Genomic DNA, 21,151 nt, shown 5'->3' with positions numbered 1-21,151 from the left:
GTCAAAAATGGCACTGTCACGTAAATTGATGGCTGTATAGGTACATATGATCCTTCGCCTAATGCGTAGAATGAAGTGCAAGCGCTATATCGCTTTATATTATTAATAAAGGGGATTTACCTATTATAAAATGAATACTGTGTAGGGTACTGTGTGGTACATACATAAAATGAATACATAGGTACTAGATATTATGTGCGGCTCTTCGCTCGTGAACGATTTCTTCCACGAAAATTTAATTTTATATAAAATTGCACTAAATCAAAACAATTATTTAAATTTAAATTTTATTTCTAGTTATTCTCCTTTAAAACCAACAAAAAGAAAATAATTATTTATGTACCGCGCTTTAACCATGCATGTAATAAAACTTTTACGACTGCTGTGATATCAAAGTAGTATTGATTCAGTCTTATGGAGTCATGTTTCGTTTAGCGTATTTTGTATTAGGTATGGTTTTCTACAACTCACTTAAACTAATATTTTATAGATGAAGAATTTATTTGTTTGCTTGACGCTAATCTCAGGAACCACGGGCCCAATTTGTAAAATTATTTGACTATTCGATAATAATCCATTTATTCACACATCTTTTGAAACATTGTTTTACGTTAAATCACGAGAAACACAGACATATAAAAATAAATATTTGGAAATATAATACTGTACAATATAATAAATCTATGATATTTTAAGATTAAATATATACATATACAGTACTATATCTATATATCTAGGTATATTAATTTTTTATTTTAGATTTCAATTTAATTTGAAATTTCAGTGTTACCCCTATTTCTAGCGACACAAATAAATTTTAATAATGGTTTAGATTGTAAAAAAATTAAATGTCCGCTAAAAGAAGATCCAGTGTGTGTAAAAGTTTATTATAAAAAAGCAAATAAAACAAAAACGTATCATGTTATTGCATTTAATGAGTGTGAAGTTGGATATATGAAGTGTCATGCAGGTATTTTAATTTTTTTTTACTGCTACTACTATTTTTTTATTTCTTTTTTATAGTCAATAGCAAAGTGCTTAACCAAAATGTCACCTATAAGATTATTTATTTATGTTTTACGTAATTAAAAGATTCTAAGTAGTACACGCATCGACCCGCATATGTATTTATATCAAAAACTGGTTAGAATTGAGATTATTAAATAACTTTCCGCCCACAGCTTCGCCTGCATACTCAAAAGAAAGCCCTCATTCCTGTTCCCGTGGGATTTCCGGAATAAAAACTATCCTATGTCCTTTCTCTGATCTCGCAACTGTCTCTGTACCAAATTTAATTCAATGGGTTCAGGCGTGAATGGGCAGAGTTACTTTCGCATATTTTATAATATTATTTAAGATATCGGGTTAGAATAGTCATATAAAAAGCTATATGAATAACGAAAGGAGTAGGTAGTTATAATTTCTAACAGAGTGTCATGTCTATTTTAGATTTAAAAGCTTCGATCGTGCCAATGAGAAACTGTGACCATTCCATTCAACATTCAAACAATATTACAAAGTCAAAATGTAAGTTAATCTCTATAAATATCACTTCTCTTTAGCTCTTTTTGTATGTACATAAAATTCTCGTGTACACTTACTTATAAATTTAGGGTGTTCCCATTTGATGATGCGTTTTTCACAGTAGTTTTACACTCTGTGGTTATATCAGAACCGAATTATTTACTTACTCTGTGATCACAACAGAGCGGGTAAAAGGCATAGAGAAGAGAGCATCGATTGGAAGAGAATGAAAATTTGGCGCCAATTCCGTAAAATATATAAATTTAATATCTAAAAGTGTGCCCACTCTTAATTTTATCATATTTAAATTTATTAATCTTAATCAAAAATAATTTCATACTTGCTATTTAAAAATAATAACATTTTGTATTGTTTTCCAGTGAGGAAACGTGCTAAACGGCAAGTTACAACAATGAAATTTATACAGAGTAAGGAAAAACAATTATTTATTATTATGTTTGACTTCCGTAGTGGACTATGAAATATAGATAAGTCCATGCGTTCCGTGGAGCCGCGGCCGGGGCCGCTTCCATTGACGAGATCGGGTGTTGTGTAGAATTCATCCGTTATTATGCAAATTTACTTCGAGTTTATATATTTTTAGAAAACAGAGTAGAATAATGTATCATTTTAAATTAGTAATTTATTAATTGCACCGTTGTACGGCCTGAATGACTGAAATATTATATGGAACACAGGACTTTATCCTATTACAGACTAAAAAAACTAATTCAATTAGACTTCCTTCTAAAGAACTTATTTAGAATCGTATAATAATTGAAGTGAAAATTTATTATTAATTCTTTATCGGGGTTGGAAAAAATTTAGTGTAACATTTTTTCGTTACGCGTGACATTTTTCCGTTACGCGCCATCTTTTTCTTATGCCTACCGCGCGTGATTCGACATATTTCTGTAAAGTTGCATATAGTTAATTATTTTTTGAAAAATAAGGTCATAAAGAAGTTTCACTTCTTACGTGTGTACACAATTATAGTACACGCACACATTTTTTAATATTAACCTCCTGTACCGGTTTGGAAAGCAGTTTCTACAAAGTATAGCCGGCAAATGTAGTTACTCTTAACTATCACAGGTACACACAAGGCACATAAGATAGCTGGCAGAGCTGATTATCATTACGGTGATAGAGTTTCCTCATCTGATGAAGATACGCCGACTGAAGGTAGAGGTAATGAATGAATAATAAATAAATAAACATATCATTTATTTTCACATAACAATTTTACAAATCAAAATGACCCAGGCTCCTAAGATAGTAAGAACTGTTTTTCAGGAGCCTGTGTCTTCCATTTAGAAATACACTGACACGAAGTTATCAAAGACAATTTAAATAAAACCAAAATTCTATTTTAGTTACCTACGACATAATATGTATTTTTTCAATCCTTGGATACAAGTTATTCGTCGAATAATGTATAAAACTACCATTTTAAAAACATATTCTAATTACCCGTAGTTGACAGTTTACGTGACATTTTAATATTATCGTGTAATACTTTATTGGACGGATAAGTTTTAACCAAGGTTTTAACCAAGCATTTAAAAATCGGCCCTTAAACTAGGATTTAAACAAGAAGCATATGTCTTTGGATTTTATAATACACCGAGCTATGAACGAACTGACGATAGATGACTAAAATATCAACAAATTGTTAATAGACAATAATTAAAAAAGAATGATAATAATCGATCACAGTTGGCGGAAATATCACCTAATTTTTAGATAGAGATCTATTTACAGCATGCGTAGCCACAGTCCACAGATAGATTTTCAATTGCCTACAATCTACATTATATTCGACTATCAATTAATTACATCAAAAGCAAAATATTTGAGATAATTCATAACGGTAACTATTTAAATTGAAACCATAGACAAACAAGAAATAAGAAACGAGTGGTCAAAGGCGTCTCCCTGGAATAGCGAAAGTTTGAATCCTGCCTCGTGTTGGAATTTTTACTAAATATTCTTTAAAATAACTAAAATATCAAATTCAATAAAAAGAAATTGTTTTTCGTTTCAGTGAATCAAAAATTGACGATGAAACATGACGTTGCTAGCCACGAGGTTGTGAACATCGGGCACAATGATGCCACTGTAAATACGATAAATATATTACCTATTTTACTATTGAATAATATTTAAAAATATATAAAATGTACATCTGTTAGGATATATATCGAATATACTACCGAATTGACCGGTATTATACATTATTTAATCATTAGAAAACATTTTTACTCGGTAACTGGGCTAAATATTATTTCTACTTTTATTTCTGGAATTATATTAACTAGCTAAAGCCGAAGAGTATTTCTGAAAGAGCTAAATTCAAGAATTGCTGATTCGAATCAAAAAATGTCTGGGATGTTTAATTCATGTATCAAGGAAAGGCTATTGGGTGCTATTGGCATGCTTGATAGCTCTTTACCACGATTAGGAGCAGAATCTTACAAAATTATAGGTAGATAGTGCATTTTACTAAAAGAAAAAAACTTTAATTACCTATTATTCCAGATAGGAAGAACACAATTCATAAGAAATATATCTGTAACACAAATAATATAACACAGTAAACTAAAAAGTAACCTAAAACAAAATATTTTATTTCTTCTCAAGGAACAAAATGTGGAAAATGATAACATAGAAAAAGAAGTTGATTTATCTAACGCATCTGACAATCTATTAGAGAACACACACGAAAATAATCAAGATGAATTAGATCAGCCGAATGATAGCAAAAACGCGATGGTAGAATTAGAATCTAATAGCGTTGAGAAAACTGAAAAGCCAAAGAAATCAGATGAAATGGCTGATAATGGTGAGATATTTTAATTTAACTTTAATTTGTGTGAACACTTACACAAGGCATACTAATGTTATAAATGCGTCCATCCATCCATTCAGCCCGGATAAGTCCACTGTTGGACGAAGGCCTCCCCCATAATGAGCCACAGTTGCCGATTTTGGCTTTGGTCAACCATCTGCGTCCAGCTATCTTGACAGATTTTGTGTCAGCTTATAAATGCGTGTCTGTATTTCACGACTAAAGCATTATCATCATCAGCCCATATACAGTTCCCACTGCTGGGACACGACCCTCCCATGAGGGTACACCACTCTGGCCAACACCATCTACCACTCTGGCCAAGTGCGGGTAGATATCACATGTCGAACTTTTAATATTTCGACATGTCGGTTTCCTCTAAAAAAAAACTAAACGTAACGGATTCGTATGAATTACAAAATTAGTCTTATGTAGTTAACTAAGTATTTATATCCTTGCTTATATAACTAACTAGCTGCTCCGCGCGGTTTCACCCCCGTGGCTCCACTCCTGTAGGTCGTAGTGTGATGATATACAATATATTCTCGACTTTCCTCGATAAATGAGCTATATATCTAACAACGAAATAATTTTTCAAATCGTTCCCAAGATTAACGCGTTCAAACAAACAAACAAACTCTTCAGCTTTATAATATAAGTATAGATATAACTGGCTTGCTTTCTTGAAAGACAGAGAAACACGCCGCACGGCATACAACTATGTATAGCAGTGTCGTTACAACTTTTGGTCTAAGATTTTCCACCAGAAATGGGCGAGGATGCGTAGCGAGGATTGTGTTTGTAAATAACCCATCATATCGCTTCATTTAGTTTGAAGTTTGAAACGTTTGAAACGATACTATTGGTTATTTAAAAACACATTCCTCGCTACACATCATCGCACATTATTGGTGGAAAAGCACCCTTATTATACTGTCGTACATAATATAATGGACAAATAAATTTATTTCATACTAGATTTCCGCCCGCGGCTTCGCCCGCGTTTTCAAAGGAAAACCCGCATAGTTCCCGTTCCCGTGGGATTTCCGGGATAAAACCTATCCTATGTGTTAATCCAAGTTACCCTCTATATGTGTGCTAAATTTCATTGTAATCGGTTCAGTAGTTTTTACGTGAAAGAGTAACAAACATATCCATACATCCATACATCCATACATCCTTACAAACTTTCGCCTTTATAATATTAATAGGATTCCATTATTTCATTTATTTCATTTCATTTCATTATGGTATGTAAAGTGAAATTTTTCTTGTTTCTTAATTTCTACAATATTTAAGTTGAAAAAACAAAAGAAGAGAAACAAGAGATACAGTCAAGTAAATCAAAAGAGAAACACGAAGACCATAGATACTCTTCTGAAGAAACTAAGTTGGGTCATAATGACAAAGTCGTGAATGATGTACCGGACGATTATGATAAAATTAAAGAAACAAATGGTATGTTAGTTCAGTTGTAAGACATTTCACTGTATTCTTGAATACTAAGAAAAAAGTGGACAACAACATTTAGATCAAATTGGACTGTTTGTAAAATTGAAATAACCACTTTTTACTAAATAAGTGTTATGCAGGTAGATGTACTCAAAATAACAATTTCAACAAAAAAGCGCGTGTACTGCACACACGTGTCCGAAGTGAAACTTCTTTGGCAAGATTCAAAGATACCAAAATCATTGCTTTACGTTATAGCACAACGCCGCGTTGTCAACGCGCCTACAGAAGTTTCACTTCACTATATATAAATTACTGTTCCGTCTGTCTGTTTGTTGGCCTTTTTTGGTGAAACTTTCAAGGCTGGTAGCTAATGTATTAAAAAGTAGCTAAGTTTACACGTGGACGAAGTCGCGGGAACAGCTAGTTTATTTGTAATACGTGAGTCTTGTATTTAAATTAATTTGTAATTTCTCTCCGTACGTTTGGTTGCCTGGAAGGAATCGATATACCTACATTATACAGGGTGTAATCGTTAAGTGTGCACAGGCGATTATTCCGTAACTAATACAGATATCAAAAAACTTTAAACTGATATCGAAAGTATATACTTAACCTTTAGATATTTCTCGTTTTATTTTTAAAAATTTATTATGGCCATTTTACTCATTAGGTTAAGTACTTTCGATATCAGTTTAAAGTTTTTTGATATCTGTATTAGTTACGGAATAATCGCCTGTGCACACTTAACGATTACACCCTGTATAGCGATATGACCGCCATTTGCTTTAATAATTTATAATTGGATTAATTCATATTTAGAGCAATAAAGTAGGTATAAATAAATAAATTTTCAGTGGACATGGACGAATATAACAAAGACTGTCCTACCATCTGTCCGTCTAGAGACATAATGCTATGTGCGCGGTGTAACCATGGCGTATACCGTACGTTTATGAGCGTATGCCATTTGAGGGTATTCGCATGCAAACATAGTGATGAAAGTAAGTCCTATTTATCTTAGCAATTGTCCAATAACCTAATGTTTGTATTTTCTTTGTTCGTTCAATAATGAATGCAATGAAAAATGAAAAAAAATCAAGCAATCATTAATTAATATTACTAGCGGTGGTAGACTGTTGAAATTCGACCATAACCATAAACTAAAGAGTATAAACACAAAAGTAAATAATGTGAGTGTTTGTGACTTGTGTGTGTAAAATGTAAGATTGTGTGAATATATTTTTATGCATTGTTTCTAAAAATATTATCGTTCTCGGATCCTTTTCTATGTAAAATTGCACTTTACAAATATGTTATCACAGAGGAGCAAAGAGTATCATCACTATCACTACATAGTATAAAACAAAGTCGCTTTCTCTGTCCCTATGTCCCTTTGTATGCTTAAATCTTTAAAACTACGCAACAGATTTTGATGCGGTTTTTTTAATAGATAGAGTGATTCAAGAGGAAGGTTTTAGTATATAATTTATTAGGTTTTAGACAAAGCGGGCGAAGCCGCGGGCGGTAAGCTAGTAATGTATAATCAGAGGAGACTACGCAATTTTCGTATATTAGAATTAACATACATATACATACTTCAAGTGTGTCTTTTAAAATACATACCTACCTACTTTATATGAAATTCAAAATGTGTACTTCTTTTCTAGAATTGACCCTAGTATCCCGGAAACCCTGTGTCCAATCCGCACCCTTTCTCACCGACATGCCGGACCCAGAAGGTCGAGTCTCGGAACCCGGGGACCGGGATCCCGTGTTACAATTCATTGTGTGCAGGGCGAAGGGTTTATTGAAGAAAGGTTAGAGAATAATAATAAAAACAGCGTGTGTACCCAGGACACGTGTCAGAAGTGAGACTTTGGCAAGATTCAAAGATACCAAAATCGTCACCTGCATGACGTGACGGTATTGAAATGAAAAGAAATGCAAAATGAATGTATTGAATGTATTGTCATGACGCAACCTTGAAATTTTGCTCTCAACGCGAGCATGTGTGCCGAGCACATGTGTCAGAAATGAAATTTCTTTGGCCAGATACCAAAATCGTCGCTTTACTCCATGACGTGACGGTATATCCATGACGCGACGTTGAAATTTTCCACAAACGCGCCTAAAGTTTCACTTCAAACGCCTACTTCAAAGCTACACAAGTCACAACACAAAACAGAAAAATCAACACCATATTATAACACAATACGATTATAATTACAAAGATTGTTATAAAACTAAAAAAATGTATGTTGTTTGTTATAAAGTTAAATCTATATCACTACATAGTATAAAACAAAGTCGCTTTCTCTGTCCCTATGTCCCTATGTATGCTTAAATCTTTAAAACTACGCAACGGATTATGATGCGGTTTTTTTAATAGATAGAGTGATTCAAGAGGAAGGTTTTAGTATATAATTTATTATGTTTTAGACAAAGCGGGCGAAGCCGCGGGCGGAAAGCTAGTAGGTATATAAAAATGAAACCCGTTGTCCTTGGTCACGGCATCACGCTTGAACGGGTGGCCCGATTTCGATAATTATTTTTTTATTATATTCCTCGAAGTACGAGGATCGTTCTTATATATTATGTAGAGAAAACGTAAATATGTACCACGGGCGAAGCCGGGGCGGACCGCTAGTATTAAATAAGATAATTTTATAAGCTTTTTGTTGCAGGTGATCCAAAGTGCACATTTGATGATGTTTAATTTCAAGGAATTAAGTATGTAGTTACAATCTTATTTTTACCAAAAATAAATTTAATGGAAATTTTCTTTGTTGTTTTCCTAAATGTTTTAGAAATTAAAGACTTACCTATATGATTTACTTAATTATTTTAACTAGGTACCACTTAATTCCGACCGCATCCTTGGTACAGTGGTTGACGCGTGAGCGTAGAACCGAGGTGTCCTGGGTTCGATTCCCGGTGGAGACGAAGAAAAAAAATGTCTCGGTCTGGCAGGACTCAGAAGGCTGATCACCTAACTAACTACTCGTCCCTAAAGAAAATCGATCAGTGAAACAGATATGTATTGATAATGCATCTGACCCTTATCCCACTTGGAGACACGGGACTTCACTCAACTCTTAATTTATTATTATACAGTGAAACCTGGTTAAGTGAGACATCAAGGGACCTGCAATTTCGTTTCACTTATAGAGGTATTCCACTTACCCAGTGTCTCAGATATACAGGCATAAATAAATATCTGTCTCATTTACAGAGGGTTCCAATAATAATTTGACATTTTTCAAATAAAAATCTTTATGATAGTAAAGTGAAACTAAAACTGAAGGTAATTGAAGCTCAAAATTTGTACTTACGTACTTGGAATTACGTGTGGAATTTGTGGGTAGAATAAGAATGAGTGAACAAACAATGTTATCTCAGTTACAAAGGTTTATGCATATAAAATTTACTCGCTGTCTCAGTTATAGAGGTAACTATGATGATAAATCGAAAGAACAAATCCCAGATATAGAGGTTTACCTCGTCCCACTAACAGAGGTAATTCAGTGCCAAAGTGTTGGGACCTCAGCATGAGTTCCAGTTATGGAGGTTTCTCACTTATCCAGGTCCCACTTAACCAAGTTTCACTGTAATATAAGAAAGGATATTATAAAAACAACAGGCAAATCTGTACATTTTATTTCCCTTTTTCAAACATCGAGATATATGTACTACGTATAGCTGTACGTCGCGCGCGTAAAAGTTATAGCAATTTTTTTGGTGACGCGTCGTCGTCGAATCGACGAAGGTTAGTAATCTAGGGTTAAAGAACTGACGTCGCTACAATTTTGTGTCAATAAACTTTTTTTCTTTTTAAATACCAGACGTTAGGGCGTATTCAGAAAGAAAGCTTGAAACTTATAAGCGCTTATCGGCGCTTGTCATGTTCATATATTTTCCTGTCAGTGCTGGTAACCCGCGCAGGAAAATATATGAACATGACAAGCGCCGATAAGCGCTTATAAGTTTCAAGCTTTCTTTCTGAATACGCCCTCACTCTAAAAATCGAAATCTGACATCTAGAATCGAATGCATTGCTTACTTGTGAATAAAAATCATCATCATCATAAATTAATAAATGTGTTTCAAGTTCGATTGACAAATGTTTCAAGTCAGTATCGATTAATTCACTTTAATCATGCTTTAATCGATGTTTTTAAGCAGGTTACCTCTCTTCGAAGATAAAATTGATAGACGTCAAATGTTGCCTATTAAATTGGCTCGACTATATTATAGAACTATGTAGGCGAAAAAATATATGAATGGAATGAATGAAAAGAATTTTTATTTTTTGAAATTCGGGGATTTACAATTCATAGACAATTTTTACGTAGGTACAAATTTTGTCAATCATATGACGTCATTGGACGTCAAACATCGAACGATCAGTGCTGCCATTTTCTTGCAATGAAAATTATCCCATCTAAGGGGAAATAAAGACAAGCACTTACACAGTATGTACATAATATCATTGTTATAGATTTTTTAAATAATATACGCATATTATAAACATGAAATCCTATAAAATATTTTAGAAATAATTTACAGATGTAATCTTGTGAATTGAATCAATTTTAATTTTTGAGCGGATTTTCTTTATTTAACACATAAATAATAATCAGTACTTATCAGGTTGTGATGATTTTATATTAAAATAATTACCTATTCGGTAATTTATCTTTACCTGTCATTTAAACAGCTGTCGCCTGTCCCTGTGCAACCGTGAGCCGACACATGTTTTCTTACTTGATATCTGCCTTCGTTTATGAAAAATGTCCACCATCTGCTAGGCACCGTTAGTACAATTATTCTATAAAATGTAAAATAAATGCATAAAAAAATGTAAAATGCACATATAAAAGCTATGAAAAAAAATGAGGAAAATTTTTGAAGGATGTTGCAACACAGATATTGTAATTTAAAATACCAAAGAGAATACAAATACTACTAAAATACGTTGATGATTGATCATACCTGAGGATCACACAGTCACAGTATTACTCCCTAGAGTATATTTGTTCTGTGGTATTACTTTACTCTATGACACAGTCTTTGTACCTATTGCTTGCTCTGTGGTCTTTGTTTATTGTTAATAATTATTGTTCTTTTGGAAATATTCCTGCGAAGTGGGCATAGAGTAATTTAATATATACGGGTATAGAGAGCCCGCTCGCAGAATTTTTTGAAGACCGCTAATGTCAATTGATCTGATAAACAGCGCCATCTATTATCGGCATCCACAAACTTGTGAAATGTATAGCTATAGCTATAGACATCATCTACTATATTACATGCAATGGTAGGTACTTTGACTTCAGCTTCTTACTATTTTATTGTATTCAAGTTGAGAGAAAATCAAATACCTAATAAGTAAAATCTTATCACCTTGAATACAGTAAAATAGTAAGAAGATGAAGTCTAAGCATGAGTTTCAGAAAGGGAGTGCATACAAATAAAAACAAATTTTATTTTACAATAATTTATTTATTTACACTTACAGTAATTAAGGTGATGAATTAATTTTTCTAACATTTACGGCCCTTTTTAAACCTTCGTAATTTTTATATTATTAAAGTTGTCGTGATGAAAATTCTTGACAAGAAAGTTCAATAGTAACACAATACGTCTACCGTTTTAGAAACATGATTCCATGATATTTTCTCGATAGAAAAAAAATACAAAGTTCTCATTGTTATTTTTTTTTAATGTCTGGCATCTTCAAAATAACAAACGTAAAGTTACGACTTTTTGGATATTAACTATAAAATATACAACCTATACGTCTACCGTGTTAGAATTTTGAAATATGCGATGGTTTTGAAATAAACAAGAAATACTTGAAATTAGCGCCTGACCAGCCAATATAGCGAGAGCCGCCCTGTACCTTCCTACCCCGATCGCTGCACGAGTCATTCCCGCTACGGCCGTCACACGGGGAACTTGTGTCGCTTGCGCAATCGTAAAAAAGGGTGACAACACGATAAGACAAAATGAGACAAATGGGGACAATAAAGAAAATAAGAAGAAGAAACATAAAGGTTGGAGGAAAAAGAATGCTTACAATTGGAACAAATTAATGAAGTAAGTTGGTTTTATTTTAAATTTGATGATAATTGTATTATAGACGATGTTTGATATGTACCCCTGTTTTAAGTACATAACGAATGTGTAAGATTTTTTCATTTATAGCATAAATAATCTTTTCAGAAATCCGGAATCCAGAAGGAAAATAAACCCACTGATTGTTCACAATGTGAACCCACTCCTTCGTAAGTACCTTTATTCAGTCAAAAATGTATGTTATCAACGCTCTACTGGTTTTATCGCATGATTCCATTTTTAGCAAAAAGCAACAAAGTGCAAAGAAATAAAAAATCATGGTGAACTTAGTGGAAGTATGGTGGACGTAATATGGAATTATGGAACAGGAGCTCGTTGGAGTAGTATTATATTTTAAAAAAATACGAAAAAATTTCAAGAATTTCTTAGTAGGTGGTAGATAAGTATGTTGTATAAAGAATTTTATACAACATACTAAGTATGTTGTATAAAGATATAAAGAATAGTCACTTGGGGTCACTGAAAATCAGTGGTGGTAAGGTATTAATCACCTTGCCATCATAAACTGAGTTGGCTCCATTTGTCAGGTCACTCACTGCCACATTACCTACTGTTTCTTAGGAATAAGCTTCTTCTTATTCTTATTATTTTTCTTTTATTTGTTTTTCCTTTGTAAATCAATTTGTAATCATGATGTGATTCTGACAATAAATGTGTTTATTATTATTATTATGTTTCTCATCTCCATAATACTCGGGTACCACCAGAAGGACAGTACCCGGCTCTTTGGAAGGCTTACGTGGGGACACGGATCCAACACGCAGAGGCCCTTTCGAGAATTTAATGTGTTGTGGGACACCAGCCGCAGCCTGCCCATGACTGCACTATAGAGATACAGCCCTAGGCAGTCCGCGGCCGGTGTAGGACTATTGCAGGGTATGGAAATCTAATAACTGGGCTATGGATTGGGATGCTAGATGGACTGGTATTGGGGACTATGGGAAACTATGGCACCTGCCTTTCTACTTAAAGAAAGTAAAAATATGTTGGCAGGTGGTGACTCGCCCTCTCACTGTATGGGCCCCCGAAATAAGTCGCTGCAATAGTGCGACAAGGGGGCAACATATTGTGAGCAGCTAAGGGTGGAGAGGCGTCCCTGGACTTTAAACTACGATCACGCGCTCCCTGAGGGTCCAGCATCACGTGCCCACTCGCCACTTACGCTTCGCATCCACCCTTCGAGCTAAAAGCTCTCGCGACTCCACTCTGGCCGGCCGGTTAAGGCAAGCCAGAGGTGGGGGTCCTGTCCTCGTCAGGCTTCACTCCGACCGGCCGGTGACGGCGAGCCGGAGATGAAGACAGGGGCCTCCCCCGGGAGCACTCGGTTCCCGCGGGGTCGCTACTCCCCGACACCCCGTCACAAGGTGTCCTGCGGGTTGACTGATTGCACGGGTGGAATATCTGTTGTCACGTAGACAACAGACATTCCAACCGTGGGCGATGGGGTCGTCACATCCCTACGCCCTTTATTATTATTATTATTAATTTGATGTTGATATTTATTTCATTTATACTTACGCGCGGGAAATTGCTTAGTACTAAAACCGGTTTATATTCATATTTACATAGTAATGTGAGTTTTCATTTCGAAAAATTTTGTGTAAGTATATTAAATTGAGTTCCTGGGTGATCTGGAAACACAATTGGGCCCGGAGGATGGCGCTGCAGTCACTCCTCCTAATCACATGAACCGATTTGGATGAATATTTGTGTGCACATTTCATTGTTGTGGGATGATTGGTTGATTCGTTTTCACATTAGCTAATATTATGTATTTTTGTTGTTAGAAAGTAAACTTAATTTATAATACAATTATTATTGGTATAAATAAGCCTGTGTTCGTCTCACATTTCTGTACCTGCCTACCTATCCTACCAGGGCCTAACTTTGTTCTGGCTATTTTATTTTGATTATTTGTAATGAATAATCACAATTATAATAGAGTGCAAAAAATAAATACATGCGTCAATATATTTTGTGTTTTTTTTAAACAATTTTTTTATTTAAAAAAATATCATTCCAACCGCGGCTTTGCCCGCGTGGAATTAGGTTATATCGTGAATCCTGTTTTATCCCACAGAAGTGTTCAGTTCGGATAAAAAGTATCCTATGTGTAAATCCAGGCAATTAGCTATATTTTATCAAAATTGGTAATGTAGTCTTGACGTGATTAAGTAACAACTAACAAAAAAATATACAAATTAACATCTAAAGTTTCGCATCAGTTTTACTGTATTAGCGATATCTTCCACTCTTGACTTTGACTGAGAAGAATTAGGGTTTATAACTTCTTTCAGAAATAGTACCTTTCATTTCTTGGCATGATGTAATATCTACGTCAGCATCAAATTCTATCTAAATCAATTCAGTAGTCCGCGTAATTAGGTACCATTTCATTTTTTCAGAGTAACAATATTTTTTGTTATTTTAAAGATTATTTATAACCTGTATTATTTTGTAATAAAGTAAACATTACGAAATAATAATAATTAATAATTATTAATAATGTCTAAGTAGTTGTTAAAAAGAAGATAATTTTGTGTTTATAAGCAAGAAAATAAAACCAATAAATCAACAATTAAATATATGTATAACAATATTATAACTGTATGACGACTCTATACATGTTTGTCCCGAGTCGGCCAGCGGCAGCGCGGCGAGTATGCAAGAATGACTTCGCGCACACCCGCGTTCGCGATAGCGAGCTATTAGACTCCGCCCGCCAAGCAGTGGATTTTTTTTTGTGTATCGTCTTAACATAGAATTGTAAATTTTGACAATGGTACGGAATTTTTAGAAAATAATTGATTTTGAACAGTATTACATATTTAAATAACAATATTATTTTTAATTGTTACATGTTTATGTTTATTTTTATATGTTTGTGCTGTTGTTTTTATTTCGTCCTCGCCATGATATGTGATTTTGCCAGACTGTATACAACAAGTACATGAATTACTGTATTTTCAAAATAACTTTTTAATGTAGTTTTATGTTTATCACAAAGGGATAATACACAAATATGTCAGTAAACTTTTTATTTTTTGTTTCAATCCTTTTTTAGGAACATCTTTCTTCAAAAATAATGTCCGTCACTAAATTTTGTTTGATGGATATATTAAAATGATTTTTTATTCTTTGGAAATTCGTACACTTCACTACGGAGGACTGAGGAGAGGACTCAACTCAACGCGGATCGGCGGATTAATTTCACGAATCACGAAGAACAGTACAAAATATGGAACAAAACTACAAACAAGCGCAAAGCAAGGAGCAGTCGCCATATTTGTGACGTATTTTCACAATCAATATTGGAATCAATTCATTGTGTTGCTATCGTAATTATTACTCAACTTGTAAGTTACACAAAATTTAAAAATATTTATAATACAAGTTCAATTAAATAATTAGATATTTAAATAAATGTTCTTTGTCTTTTTTGTTTTGTAATAAATTATTTCTTATCGATTGTTCTTCCATCTGTGATCGTATAAAGCAACTAATTGTTTTGGATACCGTTAAGAGATGGCGCATTTTGAAAATAAAAACAAAACGTAGTGATTATATCCTCTTTGATAAAAACCCCAAATCTGTCATTGTATGGAACTGTAGTATTTGTATTCTCTTTGGGAACTGTCCTACCCCTGGAAGTGGGTAAGAATAAAATTATCTCTAAAATGCAGTAAAATCGAAATACATGCTTTATGTATGCGAATATATATAGAACATAGCTAAATGCGATATAGAGTTGTAAAAGAAATATTTATTAAATACCTATACTTATTTTACACAAAAGACCTGGTCAGATACTGTAGCTAAATAATATATTATCAGCGTAATTCGTAAAGCAAACAGATAAATAGATTAAATACCAAGATAACAAATATATATTGTGAATACAACCTGTTGATCATGTTGAGTATTGGTTATACACTCGCGGTCCGCCCCGGCTTTGCCCGTGGTACATGTTTACGTTTATTAGCTATATAATATAATGCTATGCAAAACTCAGTAATGGCTGAACCGATTTCAATAATTCTTTTTTTATAATATTCCTTGAAGTACGAGGATGGTTCTTATGGAGAGAAAACGTTAACATGTACCACGAGCGAAGCCGGGGCGGGCCGCTAGTAAATAATAAATATCTAAAAACTTGGATATCTATACTATCATAATAATAATGATTAATAAATTAGATATTTTTAAAGAATAACAAGAAGAAACTTCATGAGGCACGTTGAGAGTGAAATTTAAGGTTTAAAGATATTTATTCTCATTAAGACTTAATTTCAAGGTCGCGTCATAGCAACACCGTCACGTCATGGAGTAAGGCAACAATTTCGGTATTGTTTAAATCTTGCCAAAGAATTTTCACTTCTGACACATCACATATGTTCAGCACACACACTTTATTTTGTTACATAGTGTCGGCACTTTTTTAATATTCATTCTTGTTTCACAGGTAGAAAATGGACTCAAGTGTATTTATTGCACAAACCAAAATGTTTCCAATAGATAATTATTTACCGTTGATGTTTAAAAGGAATTATTCCAGAACAGTTCCTGTATATATGAGCAGTTGGGATACATGTGATGAGTTCTTTGAATTTGAAGTTAAAAATACGTTGGATCCAAATAACAATGGTGAGTAAAGTAAAAAAAAATATTTATTCAAGGATCAAGCATACAGAAAATTATACTATATATAATAACTAGCTTGCCGCCCGCGGCTTTGCTCGCTTTGTCTAAAACCTAATAAATTATATACTAAAACCTTCCTCTTGAATCACTCTATCTATTAAAAAAAAAACCGCATCAAAATCCGTTGTGTAGTTTTAAAGATTTAAGCATACAAAGGACATAGGGACAGAGAAAGCGACTTTGTTTTATACTATGTAGTGATACAATTATCAGGGATCAATGACAATACAATAACTTCATCCTATATAGAGTGTTTTAAGTTTATTTTAACTATATTTTTCAGAAGGTATCCAGTATGAAATGAAGACATGTCACATATGTAACATTGATGTGCCTAAATTGTTTATAAAAGAGCACTGTCAGAGTAACAAGCATCTTATGTTCAAAAAAATTACAAACACAGCTCTTAAACGTATGAGGAATCATATAAACGACGTTGACGAAAGCCCACCAGATTATATACCTAATGTTTATTTCTGTTCAACATGTGTGGCTGTGGTTAAAATAAGTGACAAAGATTATCACACTCGTCAACAGTCACATAAGAACTCTCTCATCGCTGATAAACTGCTCAACGATTTCCTCTCATTGTATACACATTATAACGATGACAACGATAAAGAGAATCTAGATAGTGCAGAAGATTCGAATGTTCAGGATGATTCCAACAATACCATCAAGTTAGATAAATATTCTCAATTGAAAGATAATAAAAGTCAAGATTCAAAGGAGAATATGATTGGTGCGAACAAACCAGGAAATCGAAGTAAGGCGGTATCAAAAGTACAGGAAATAAATGAAGAAAATGATAGTGATGAAACAAATGAAGAATTAACTTTAATAAAAGAAGAAGCACAAAAAAATAAAGATGAATTAAAAACAGACACAGAACAAAACAATTCACAATCAAATGAAATAAAAGATTTAAAAATAAAAGACGAAAAGCATAGCCGAAACAGAGACATAAATAAAATTACTATCACACAACAACTCCCAGACTTGAATACTAGTTCTGATAATTTCATAATCGGCGATACAATTGCTAAAGATCTTTTCGAGAGCCATAACAATGAATTGAAAGATATAAATGCGCATAAAATTAAAATTATAAGTGAGAATTACATGGAAATTCAGTGTATTGACGGCGCTAAAGTCTGTGTATGCAGCGATAATTATTTTTGTGTCGGAGTTGAATCAGAGGAGAATATTTACTGTGAACTTTGCACAGACACATTTGTTCCTGAAAAACAATTGGAACACATAACAACAGAACACATGCACGATTTAATCGCTCCTTTGGAAAACGTACACTGTATAAGAAATGTGAGTTTAACATCCACTAATATTACTAACCGTGCATTTACAAACGAGTGAATGTTCATTCTAACCCCACTATGTCAAATTCTATTAGTGTAAACAGGCGTAGAGCATTCTTTCGTTGTTCTTAGTGTGTTATAAGAGATTCTATGCAATGTTCTTATACTGAACTACACTGAATATGAGTTTTCGTTTACACTAAAAGATCAAGAAAGAATGCTCTAAGTTCGTTTGATGTAAATGCACAGTATTATTATCTTTCTGTCAATGGCTTCGCCTGCGTAGTTAAACAAAAACCCGCATAGTTTTCTCGCATTTCTGGGATAAAACCTATCCTTTGTCCTTTCTCAAATCTCAAGCTATCTCTATACCAAATTTGAAGTAAATATATACAGTACTTTCTGAGTTTAGCCCGGATATACAGACATACAGACAAAAATTCAAAAGTATTGTGTTCTATAAATATTGTGACAAAGTATTGTGTTCTTTAAATATTCAGTAGAATATTCAAAAGATACGAAGATTAATTTCACTTATTTATACAACTATATTTTATTTCAGCTTGGTGAAAATATTTACCATTGCGTTCTATGCAATGATGTTAGCGATGATCCAAACAGACACATTAACACAAAATATCACGCGAGACACTTGGAAAAGGCTCTAATTAAAAAAGACAATACAAATACTGAAATAGAAATAAAAGATGAACCATGGGACGTGATATTTTACGATGAAATAGATTCCCCAGCAATGGAAAGATCTGAAGTCGATGACGATGAAAATGTCATAGATAACATAAAAATAAGTTCAGAAAGAATAAGTCTACAAGAAGACAACAAATATTACTGTGAGATTTGCGAAACGGATATTCACGTCAACGATATTAAACTACACGTCAACAGTTCAAGACATAAAATGAATAAAATATCCAACGTTCACTATATGATGAAAGATATGGACATAAATTTGCTGTGCAAAGTCTGTCAAGAGCTTATAAACAATGAGCAGACGTCTATAACGTACCACGTTAACAAAATGAGCCATAAAAATGCCTATAACAAGTTATTATACGAAAATTGGATTGAAAAGTTTTACGGTCAACTCCACTGTAGGGTGTGCATGGAGTATATACAGGAAAAGAACGAACTACTGCATATTTACTCGAAGAAACACATCAAAATGAAAAATGAAAACGAATTAAACGATCAGGAGGACAAAGAAATGCCATATTATTGTGATATCTGCGAAATATACCTACCAAAGTCTCAATTTAATATCAAAGAACATGAAAATGATGAATCTCATAAAACTAAAGCCAAATTAATATCTAAAGATACTGATTTGATGCCTACAAACACTCAGCCTAATAAGGCAAACAATATAGAAACACGTACAGGAATAGAAAAAGATAATAAAAATGATACTGAAGAAAAACCAGTATCATACTATTGCCCGATTTGTAAAGTTAAAATACCAAACCGTTTGAACAATGTTCGTGAGCATAACAACGGTAGATCACATCTAATGAAGTTGGAATCTAAAAAAAAAGGTCCGAGTACCTCCAAGATTAGTCTCTCTAATGCTAAAGCAAAAAATCCATATTACTGCGAACAGTGCAACGTCAATGTAACAAATAATCCGAAAAATATTGATGAACATATAAAGGGGGCAACACATAGAAGTAATGTTGAAATTAAGGGTGAAACTGCAAGAACACAAACTATAATAAACCAAAATGACACATATAAATCAGTTTTGATGCGTGATAAAATGAACGATAAAAACGCTAAAAACAAGAATTCTGGCTTTGTAAAAACACCAGAAAGTATAGAGGCAATGGAAACTATAGACACTAAAATACAAGCCTTAGACGAAATTTTCGATAGAATTCAGAATGAATTATTGTCTTATCATGCTATTGAAGACCCTAACACGGCAGGTCAATCTATAAAAGTGGAGGAGATGCCGTTTTTGAAAGATACAGGCAATCCCAATGAATTGTTATGTGCTATATGCGAAAAAAAAGTGCCGAATACGGAATACAATATAACTACGCACATTCGTGGCGCTAAACATAGGAATAATCATCAAAAATTCAGTACGTTGCTTGAACAATGGCGGGAGCTTCGCAGTAAGATGACCCGACCAGATATGATTTATGAAGCGTTTACGGAATTATTACAATGGTTGGAGGAACTATAATTGTTTATTTTTTTTTTTAATAAATGTGTGTCAATTATTGTACCTGTAAGAATGTCTGTAAGTCTGTCAGTTAAAATTAAATCGATTTTTGGGAAAGTTCAACATGTTTTTTATTGAATATCGTTTTTTTTACTATTAATATCTAGTCCGAAATATCCTATTATTCAATCAAGTAAAATTAAATATTGAATTTCCTCCTTTTTGCAAGCTGGTTAAAAAATTATCGCTTATTCCTTCATTCAACGAAGTTCACAAAACTGTTTTTTTTTTTATTTAATTAAATTTAAAGCCTCATTGTTTTTGTAGCCAACACACTTTGATATTTCACGTGTGCGAACCACGGGCGGAAAGCTACTCATTTCAAATTGTCTCAATGGTTAAATCATAAAAAAATAAATAATAAAATACCGATAACCGATTATTATATGCAGCGCATCTAAACAATTCAATTGTGTAAGTTTAAAGATAGTATAATAAATGAACATCTCTAGTGCGTAATGTGGGTGTTTCTGGAACTACTGAACTGATTTAGAATATTTATTTTCCCAATAATAATAACTACGTTAAAAACAACCGACTTCAAAAAATAAAAAAGTTTTCATATTATTTAGATGTGCTATTTACTGAAAAGGTTTGATATCGGTGCACGGGCTTAATACTAAGTGCTTAGTACTTGGCACCGACTTCAAACCTATTTAATAAATAGCTTATCTAAATATGGAGTAATTAATAATATGTGTCAAATCTTTTTTTATTTTTTACTTTTTGAAGTAGGTATTTTTAACGTAGTTAATTTTATTTAATACTTTTTAGTGCATCAAAGTTACTTGCTACATTTCAATTAAATCATCGCGATCAGACAAAAATGCTAATAAAATAAAAATTATAATCGGTGTACATGCATACATATAAAAAAAGCATACAGGCCGAATTGATAACCTCCTCCTTTTTTTGAAGTCG

At 33.2% G+C, this 21,151-nt stretch overlaps 3 protein-coding genes across 3 annotated transcripts; all 3 read left to right on the top strand.

Annotated features, from left to right (window-relative positions):
- The first annotated feature begins 7 nt into the window (after window positions 1–7).
- Window positions 8–8,611, top strand: LOC149475248 (uncharacterized). Its single transcript, XM_089713764.1, has 11 exons — window positions 8–20; window positions 785–970; window positions 1,450–1,527; window positions 1,905–1,952; window positions 2,620–2,715; window positions 3,572–3,645; window positions 4,168–4,369; window positions 5,675–5,833; window positions 6,685–6,831; window positions 7,498–7,647; window positions 8,515–8,611. Exons 1-11 carry the CDS (start codon window positions 8–10, stop codon window positions 8,544–8,546), a joined length of 1,185 nt encoding a protein of 394 aa, XP_089569890.1. The 3' UTR covers window positions 8,547–8,611.
- Window positions 8,612–10,582: 1,971 nt separating this feature from the next.
- On the top strand, window positions 10,583–12,355 carry LOC149475247 (uncharacterized). Its single transcript, XM_089713763.1, has 4 exons — window positions 10,583–10,643; window positions 11,707–11,929; window positions 12,056–12,117; window positions 12,192–12,355. The coding sequence occupies exons 1-4, from the start codon at window positions 10,583–10,585 to the stop codon at window positions 12,230–12,232; spliced, it is 387 nt and encodes a 128-aa protein (XP_089569889.1). The 3' UTR covers window positions 12,233–12,355.
- Window positions 10,947–20,293, top strand: LOC149475246 (uncharacterized). Its single transcript, XM_089713564.1, has 4 exons — window positions 10,947–10,978; window positions 16,431–16,612; window positions 16,953–17,992; window positions 18,548–20,293. The coding sequence occupies exons 2-4, from the start codon at window positions 16,438–16,440 to the stop codon at window positions 20,189–20,191; spliced, it is 2,859 nt and encodes a 952-aa protein (XP_089569690.1). The 5' UTR covers window positions 10,947–10,978; window positions 16,431–16,437; the 3' UTR covers window positions 20,192–20,293.
- The last annotated feature ends 858 nt before the right edge of the window (window positions 20,294–21,151 follow it).

Source organism: Colias philodice, chromosome 31 (genome assembly GCF_061535455.1).
Source record: "Colias philodice isolate Cphi_HAF_F1 chromosome 31, ilColPhil1 Martin Lab GWU primary, whole genome shotgun sequence".
Taxonomy (NCBI): Eukaryota; Metazoa; Arthropoda; class Insecta; order Lepidoptera; family Pieridae; genus Colias; species Colias philodice.
This window is presented reverse-complemented; position numbering and strand designations above follow the sequence as displayed.